Source organism: Montipora foliosa, chromosome 11, assembly GCF_036669935.1.
Source record: "Montipora foliosa isolate CH-2021 chromosome 11, ASM3666993v2, whole genome shotgun sequence".
NCBI classification, from domain to species: Eukaryota; Metazoa; Cnidaria; class Anthozoa; order Scleractinia; family Acroporidae; genus Montipora; species Montipora foliosa.
Genome location: NC_090879.1, coordinates 14,357,847 through 14,367,644, shown reverse-complemented (window position 1 = coordinate 14,367,644; position 9,798 = coordinate 14,357,847). Strand labels below are relative to the sequence as shown.

Here is a 9,798-nt window from a genome sequence, read left to right as displayed (position 1 = left end):
GGCTTCAGGCTGGGTTTTTTCCCTTTGTACCAGGATACTGAAAAAAAGTTGTCTGCTGGCAAAAATCACCACCTACTTCTCTACTGCACTGCTGTTCAGCAGATTAAAAAAGCCTTTTTGTCCTTGTTTTTCACTTCCTACTTTTCAAGCACAGTTATCTACTGCAGAGTCTTTTGACAACATTCACAGTGCCTGTAAGTAAAATAAAACAAATTGAAATAAATTAAATAATAATAATAATAATAATAATAATAATAATAATAATAATAATAATAATAATAATAATAATATATTCTATATACAAGGCTAAAAGTTAAAAAATTAAAATATTCAAACCAAATGTTTTCGGCTGTTTGCCATCATCAGTGTAACAGCCGAAAACGTTTGGTTTGAATATTTTAATTTTTTAACTTTTAGCCTTGTATATAGAATATATTTTACTAAGCGAACATTATGGACAATAATAATAATAATAATAATAATAATAATAATAATAATAATAATAATAATAATAATAATAATAATAATAATAATAATATGTCTAGAAAATATGCACCTACATTTAATGAGATGCATGCTGAATTTTGACATCCAACACAAAGTGTCCCAGTCTAACCCTTTTCTACAAAAAGGTAAGGGTAAAGGTTAGCATTCTTTTTAGCTTTGGGTAAATGCAGATGTTTATCCTTACTTGAGGAACGGCATTTGAGGGTCACTTTGTGACGTTAATTGCCTGTATTCCGAGACACAAGTGGTGTTGAAGTTGGGGTGACTGAGAGCAAGGGGAGATTTTCATGACTCTTATTAAAATCTGTGTACATCTAATTAGGTGTATGTCTGGACATATATATCTGCAAATTCTCCATTTCAACTTAAACGGGCCGTTTTTGAGCGGATCTAGATGTTGTCAATCCCATGTTTGTTCTAGGTTTGCTTCCCAGACTCTGTGTCATTTATCGGTTAGAGGTTTTTCTCCGGGTACTCTGGTTTCTCTGTCTCATGAAAAAACCAACATTTGATCGTATTTGATTTTGTATGCTTTGCTGCAACTTGATTGCAATCTCCCCAATAAGTAGAGCACAGGGTTCGTGCTACTCCATCAAGTCCTTGAAAAGCCATGGAATTTAATTTTGGACTTCACTGAAGGGCTCTTGAAAAGCCCTTGAGAAAAAGGATTTGTGGAAAAATCCTGGAAAAATCCTACTGCTCATCTTTGTGGGCAGGTGTGACCAAGAAAAATATTGAGAGGTTGCAATTAAGGTACAGAATTTTGCTGTGCGGATCGTACCTGGTGCATGTAAATTCAAACATATCATGCATGTCCTATATGAAAGATCTACATTGGCTTCTGGTTGCTATGCAGCTGGAGGTCAGAGACATTATTATGACTTATAAAAGGCTCAACAGTCTCACTCTATGAAACGTTTTCACAACAAGATCGGAGATCTATGAAGGAAATAGTAGAAATAAGGACAAACTGCTTGTACCTCACAACAACAGCACAACGATCATTTAAATACAGGGGTACTTCTTTATGGAATAGCCTGCCTAAGAACATTTGGGATATCATCTCTTTAAATTCTTTTAAAAAACAAATTATGAATCATGCTTTTTATGAACTTTTAGAAAATAAGTGAAGTTATGCGAATCTGATGAATTGTATTTTTTATTTAGATTGTATTCCTTATTGTATTGTATTGTATTGTTACAGTATTGAAAACTGCTTGAAAACTCCTCGATTTTTGCTTGGGAGAAAATTGTTGAGATTGTATCATGCAAAGTTAAAGAGACATGTCAAAAATGTAGTCCAAATTTGACCATTGGGGCAATATTAAAACCAAAATTAAAATGCCCATGCATGCACTTATAAGGAATATCAAGTTGATTGTAGTCTCCCCAACAAGTAGTAAACTTTTTCAGAAAAGAAAACACAGAAACATGATGTATGGCATAAAAATCTTCTTACAGAGTCTCCTTGAAAACTCAATTTCTGGCTCTTGGAAACTTCTTGAATACTCCTGAAATTTTATAGATGCAATCCAGCACAAATCCTGAGACCATTTTTCTCTCAGTTGCATAACATAAAAACTTACCGGTAAATGAAGTGGCTGTTGTTATTGACTCAGAGATTTTAATTTAAAAAAATTTTCTTTGTTTTTATTGTGCATGACCTGCATAACACACTTCAAGCTTTAAATGCCACTTGGTATTTACTATACTTTGCCTACTTTAAACTTTGCTGACTTGACAAGTTTGTAAAAGCTATGATGTGGCATCACGCATGAGAATGGATATATCATGACTACCTCACCGCTTTCTTTTTAGGTCTTTTTAGCTTAGGATCAATAAATGAACATTTTGAAATTAGTAATAATTTTATTACTATACTCGTACAGGTTTGGTGTTAATGAGAAACAAGATGTGTTTCTTTACACGATCAACGTACCAGCTAAGTTCAATAGGAAGTCGCCAACACCATCGTATTTGGTCAAATGGGATTGTATGAAATGGCTGCCTCAAATGAGCCAGGCTGCTGGCTTGGAGCCTCTGACACAAATGGCTGTCAGGTATGTGGATGGATTCCTTAAATAACAGTTGTTCATTTAACAGTATAAAATGATCGAAGTGTGAGCCATGTTAGAGGAAGTGCCATCAGCCACAGATAATAACATTGTTGGACTTGCACCAATCACTCAGATTTAGTATTTGAATGTGTAAGCACCAGTGAGCTCAAAGGAACTGTAGGTGCAACTCTGGGTAGAGCTGTCATTATTATCACTCTCATCATCATTGTTAGCCGTATAATAATATACATGAAAAAATTACTTGATTCTGATTGGCTGAGAGCAGTGCGGTTCAAGTGTAACACTGTGCAAAAAGTGTAATACCAGTGCAAATTACACATCGAAATTTCTGGTTTATGATTGGCTCATAAACAATAGGGTTTGGTCAGAACCAATCGAAACATTTGTTTTCAAATCAAGCGTGCGCCCTGAATGGGACAATTTATGGCACAATTTTTCCCTGATTGCATGATATGCTTGTGTTTCTTCTGCTTAGTAACCAACTTAAATTTTTTTCATGTATATTATTAATAAGTAATCACATGATTTTTCTCGAGCAATTTGGAATAAATTAGCACTTTTAAATTTTTGCAAAGACTACAAATTGCACTCGCCCTACGGGAGTTAGGGGGTTGTGCTTATTTATTCCAAATTGCACTCGAAATCATGTGATTACCTATACTTAATAACTTTTTCTGAGGTTTATAAGTTGTAAGAAAACCATTTTGAACCTCTTTAAATGTGATTTGATGGGCTTAAAGTTCTCTTCATACATCGAAACTTGTCAGAAAAATAGTTAATTTATTGTGTTACACATTCTTCTATAAAGTGAAATGTATAAAAGGAATGATAACAGTGGTATTTTTCTTTCAATTAACTTTTTTTACAGTGGTAATGGTACTTTTCTTGGCGTGGGTACTGCAGAAGGTGACATTTCAGTGTTTATTGCTTGGAATCTTGTGGTAAGTAATTGTCATGATTTTTACACTGCAGTGTGCAACAATAAATTTAATCGTATTGACAACCACCATCTTTATTTGTACTCAAAACAATCTAAAACACTTTAAAAAGGACGAAAAGATGAAGTTGATTAAATTTAAATAATATTAAGTTCTGGACATCCCAGAATAAGTAAGCATAACTGACAAGAACCGACAAATATAAAGGAGGTTAACAAAATGATCAGACGGCGTTCTTATTAGAAGAAATAGCACTACAACGCTGCTTAAATCTGTGACACAGCGCAAAGTTTCTTCAGAAACTTAAACCCTTTCATTTGTTGTCTAGTTTGCTTAAGGTGGCTCTGAATCCGCTGCACAAAATTTTTAAAACTTTGCAGAAAGTTTAATCTTTGCCTTCTGCATGGGCCCCCTTTTTCGAAAACCGATTAACTTAATCCAGGATTACCGTAAAGTTTTGTCACATTTTTTCAATTTTTGGGTGAAAGTTTCTTTTGCTTATTTTTGTTTTTCTTCCTCTAATGTAAAATCTTGCCGAATATCGGCGTTGAACAACATTTGGGAGTAGAGAAATAAACTCTTTCGTTAAACGTTAATCGGCTTTCGAACAACCGCGCCCAAATCACTTTCCAGCAATAAAAAATGGGGTTCACCGAGTTCGTTTTTGAGATATGAGCAACTAAATACAAAATAAAGGATGTTTTTAACAGGACTTTCCCGTTGCCACGGCGACTTATTACGTACCAATAATAAACTTATCTTGTTCAACAATAACTGGTGTTTCATATGCTACCATAACATTGCCAACACGTAGTAGAGCTTTGTAGTGTCAATCCGTCTGATACGAACGTTGCTTGAAAGCGTTGAAACTGGTTTGAGCCACGTTAAAGATGGCTTTGTGAAATAAACTACATGTTTCAAAAATTAGGGCAACAGATGACGAAAAATATGTCAAAAAATACGAATATTAATGAAATTAAACACTACATCTGTATCCGGAAGGCGCGGTGGCCTAACGGTTAATGGTGCTGAACTCTGGATCGAGTGGTCCGTGTTCGATCCCTGGCCGGGTCATTGTGTTGTGTTCCAGGGCAAGACACTTTACTCTCACGGTGCCTCTCTTCACCCAGGTGTATAAATGGGTACCGGCAAATTCAATGCTGGGGGTAATCCTGCGATGGACTCGCATCCCATCCAGGGTGGAGTAGAAATACTCCTAGTCGCTTCATGCTACAGTAATCGGAAATAAGCGCCGGCCTGATGGGCCACTAGGCTCGTAGCAGACTTTACCTTTTTACATCACTATCCATTGATGAAATTAGTCTCAAACCAATAATATAACATAAAAATGACTTGTTTCCTTTATCTCTGCAGCCCCTGACAACTCTAAAGGGTGTCCATAACATCTTTGTTACTGGTTTGGAATTTGTTCCTGATTCTCCTCTGGTGAATGACCAACTTCATTGCGAGTTTGCATTGCTCAGCATATCGGCTGATAATGCTTGCAAAGTAACTACACTGAAAAGAAGAAGTATGTATTGGATGTATTTGTTGTACAGATTTGCAAGAAGTCAATTTTTGAATCAAAGAAACTTCTTAAAACATGGAGATTTTGACTTTGTAATCGAAGGGATCCTTACAAAAACGTGAACTTTCTTACTGTTTTTAGTCATACAAATTTTAAGTGCAGTTGATTTGACAGAAAGAGGTCGCGATTTTGATATGACACACATTTACAGGGGAACTGAAGGCAAAAAAATAATCATGTTGTATTTACACTTTATACCATGCACAATAATGATTTCAGTTTTTTTTTCTGGCATGTCAGTCGTTTTTCCATGTAAAAAAAATGTTTTTATTGCAATTTTGCGCCATCGGCATTGCGGCTCAGAATGGAGGAGTCAGCGGTCATTTTTGCAGCTTATGACGTATGATATGGGGAAGACATGCGAGAGCGCCCCATATAGAAGCAGTGTTTAGACTTATGTTTGTCGTGACTATTGAGTCCGCGAAGAAAGAGCAAAGCAACGATGAAAATATCCACAGCAGCACTTGCTTTTACCTTGTTTCTCTTGATTACGAAATCTCTGTTCCCCATATCATACGTCACAGCGGGCTGCTGATTTAGTTTTTGAGCCCGTACTGAAAAGGCCGAAAAAACGGTAAAAGCCCAACTTCGAACGTAAGTCTGTCTCGCGTTCCCGAGAGGAAGATTATTTGCGTGTGGGCTCGTCACTATTCTTCTCGCGGCTTTTAGGCCAAAATACAACTCGCGTGGACACTCGCGAGTGTTTTCCAAATAACGGGCAAAAGACGCTGGAGGGTTTTTTGTCCGGTAGCTTTATTCCAGGCAAGCTACTACACCCCAGGTTAAGAGTTGCCTTATCAATATACGAGTGCAGAGTTTCAAAAAAACGTGCACGAGTCGGGATAAAAGCAAGCATATATATCTGACTAGATTTACCAAAAAATACCTTCTTATGCTGGGACAACTTAGCACTTTAAACTGTAGAATCCATATTCATGCTTTTCATAGCTATGATTCCAGCAAGGAACAAACTTCAACCTCCCCCAGCCTTAACAATGCCACTTACAGATTTCAATCGTGTCCAACGGCAAACTACATTATACTTGTCCATGCATGGGGGATCCCTTAGGACCTTTAGGGTCAAACCGAGGTCTTTTTCTTGCACTTAACATGTACATAAAAGATGGGTTCTGGATCATTTCATAGTTGCAGGCATTCGATTTCTGCAAATCCCTGTCATATAAATACTGACTTATATGATTGACAAAGTTAACTGACATCTCATTGAAATCTAACTTAGGCCACCCACTCCCCCAAAGTAACTTTGCTTTGGTCTTATAAGTGCCAGCTAACAAATTGAGCATAGCTCAGAGCCTCGGCAAGAATTGATACAGGTATCTCTTGACACAGGCTCCCCTTGGCTTATACTACCTTAACTTATGATTTTTGTGAATTGTCTTCAAGGTGAATACAGCTTGTGGTGGATTCCTGTGGGATTTTTGGTTCTACTGTATCTTACTGTTTTGGCCCTGGCATATGCAGGCTTTGATTTATAACTAAAATTTCCTCGCAATTAAAGAAAGTTTGTCTTTGTAACGTTATATAGTGAAGAGATAATAATTTAGTTTCTTTCAGGGCAGCGAAGTACACCGTTTTTAAAATACTTCTAGTCTTCGATCCCGACAAGTTTTCTCTTAACACATTTTCATCAGCATTCTGAACGTTGTAAATAAAGAGAAATAAATTATGCTCAATGTATGATCCTTTAACAGTTAAAATTATTCCATGAAAAAGGAACATGTTTAAGGTATTTTATAATTTTTCCCTCAAATTAACGAAAGAGGTGGAAATAAAATTATTTATTTGGACGTCTTGGAGAAAGTCGACATTTTTTGACCCTATGTCTGTTTTAAGGAATGCTGGGTATTGACTTTCACTCACGTGATATGTGGCCATGTTTTCAGGGAACTTAAGGACGACGGCGGCGGTTTCGAGAACGTTGTCTGAAAAGAGTATTTTCCGTTGTTGCAATAATTTCGCGATTACTCCACATCTTTCGGTATGGAGAGTTTGTATCAACATTCCAGGAATAAAATTGGCATGAAAGGTGTTGATATTTAGATAGAAAATGAAAAAAAATATCGTCAGGTGCTCGCGTCCTGCACGAAACCTCAAATTTAGTCGTTTCGCGTAGTTTCCAGGACGACAACGGAAAAGAAATGTACCAAAATGTGAAACGCACGTGTGGGACGGGCAGAGAAGCAAGTACGACGACGACAGCTTCGAGAACATCCAAAAATGTCATTTCCCGTTTTAAATTTCTGATAAATTTGCGATTACTCCAAGTCGCCCGGTAAGGAAAGTGTGTATTAGCACTCCAGGAGTAAAATTGTTGAGTACGGTGTGGAAATTTGGAGAGAAAATTGAGAATTTATCGTGTGTGCTCGCGTTCTCCACATAACTTCAAATTTGTTCAATTCACATTAAGCACGCGCGTTTTTAAGACCCGAACGGCAACCGGAAGAGAACATTTTGCGTGCCAGGACAGTGGTGTCTCCCACATTTTTATACTAATCATATCTAATGGAGAAAGGATACTTGGCTATGTAAATGTGGTTGTGTGAAGACAAGTTAAAAGGGAAAACAGCTCATTTCCGGGTGCCGTCCGCGTCTCAAAAACGCACGTGCTTAAGCTCCCTAATTATTGTTGCATGTGCACGGCGTACAGAGCTTTTGTTTTTGCTCATTTAGACCTATTATGTCGTGGCGTTTTCCTACCCGTCCTATTCGTCCTTGTTTAAGATCCCTATTTTCATAGACATAGAAGAAAACGTTTGAATAAGAAGACATCTTCATTTTCCATACAATTTGTGTGAGGCATAGTCATGGCCTCTGTGACGTGGTGGCGAGAATAGACGTAAGAGCAACTTGAAAGAGCATCTTACTTATCAACATCTAGGGTGACATTTTTCGGGTTTTCAATATAGTCTCAACTATTTCTGGATGTTCGGTAGTATAAACAGGTGATTAAAGTATACTGATGAGACCTTTAGGGGATTAAAGAGCTGCCGTTTCAAACGCTAGCCCATCGCTCTGAAGAAGGGCGAACACTCAAAACATCAACTTTTATTTTCTTTATCGTGGTCGAGTTACGCAGTTGATACTGTCAAATTCTCGTGCTTCAAACAGCGTCCGACGAAGCACAACAGTCATCGAGAAAGAAAAAAATGTACCCTGCCATCATTTATAAATTTCCACTTTGAAACGTGAGGTTTCCTGCTGCGTAATTTCGATAAAATCAGTTTACAAAAAACCCTCGGACTCCGCGGTAAATCTTTATAAATAAATTTGTGTACGTTAGCAGACGTAAAAGATCCTATTGGTTTTCCAGATAACAAAACCACTATTTCTATGTTTAGCATATGTGAGAACCACGTGGGAAAAACTGCAATTCTTTGTAAAAGCCTGCGTAACTCGGTTCTTAGTTACATGTCCCAGATGTACCGAAACCACAAGAGGGAAACTGTGTGCGATATCACAAAATTTTGAGTTTTGCGTCGCAATTGCGCAATAAATCAAATTTGGCGTTTCTCCGCAAAATAAACAAGATAAAGTTAACCGTGAAGATGATAGAGCGTTACGCATGGGCAATGGCGATCAGGATCGTGAAAAATCGCATTTGCATATGAATGCAATTAAGGCCCGTTTTAAACGTCGCATATCTAATGCAAATGAGAAAGATCTATTGCTTCCGCTCATTGCATTAGATATGCGACGTTTACAACGGGCCTCATGACAGACTGTTACTGCTGAACAAGGTTGTACTTGTGTGTCCGCCTTTTCTGTTTCAGCGTTTGTGAAATGTAATGATTTCCAATTTTTATACAGATGCAAAGAGCGTTGCTTGTTCGGAGAGTTTGTGGCTAACTTTCTACAATTTACCACTGTACTTAGTATTTCGTCGAATTAACAGACAGGTAAAAAAGAAAGTGAGAGAATAACAATACTAAATTAATGAATAACATTACGAAAGTAATAAATATTAAAAACAGTTCTCAAAACGGCAAAAAAGAAATAAATTTTGAATCATTGACAAAGACTTGGTTGTCAGAGGGAGATATTGACTACATGAAAGTTTCTTAAAACCGCTACAAATACAAACTAAACCACTGTCTATTAGAATGTCCACATGTTGTCCCAGTAGACAAGACAAGCAAAGAAGCCTTAAAATTCTTCAATTAACTGTTTGAATGTGAAAAAAAATTTTGAAACAAAAAAAAAATTGTTGCTCGGGTCAAGAACTTCCGGGTTGAGATTGAGGAGATTTTCAAAATCCTGCGCTCATTTTCATAGACTAATTAACCCCCTCTCTCTCTCTCCTGAAACTGACACTTTTTATTCAACTCCATTGTATTTTTCTTATCAAATGGGAGCTGTTCCAGGGGCAAAAATATTAATACCTATGTCCGCTAAAAAACAATGTTCTGTTTAACCATTGATAGGTTTTACTTTGTCTAACATCAGACGATTTTTCTCGTAAAAGGGACTCAACTGAGTTCTTCAAGAGTAAAACTGGAAAAGTTAATTAATGGGTTTCTTGGAGTTATTCGTTTCAATATCACTAGTTTGACCTTCGGTAGTAAAGCTATCTCTAACAGTTTCGCCGAATAAATTTCATCGGAAAGTATATCCGACTTATTTTCACTTGAAATTAAGAGATGAGTCATTCATTTGTTCGATTTCTCTA

At 36.9% G+C, this 9,798-nt stretch overlaps 1 protein-coding gene across 1 annotated transcript in view; it reads left to right on the top strand.

Annotated features, from left to right (window-relative positions):
- Window positions 1–6,919, top strand: part of LOC137974797 (guanine nucleotide-exchange factor SEC12-like) — a 14,877-nt gene extending 7,958 nt beyond the window's left edge. Inside the window, exons 5-8 of the mRNA XM_068821778.1 lie at window positions 2,397–2,567; window positions 3,454–3,526; window positions 4,898–5,054; window positions 6,516–6,919. Coding sequence (XP_068677879.1) covers window positions 2,397–2,567; window positions 3,454–3,526; window positions 4,898–5,054; window positions 6,516–6,607 — 493 coding nt within the window. The 3' untranslated portion in view covers window positions 6,608–6,919. The remainder of the gene's footprint in view (window positions 1–2,396; window positions 2,568–3,453; window positions 3,527–4,897; window positions 5,055–6,515) is intronic.
- The last annotated feature ends 2,879 nt before the right edge of the window (window positions 6,920–9,798 follow it).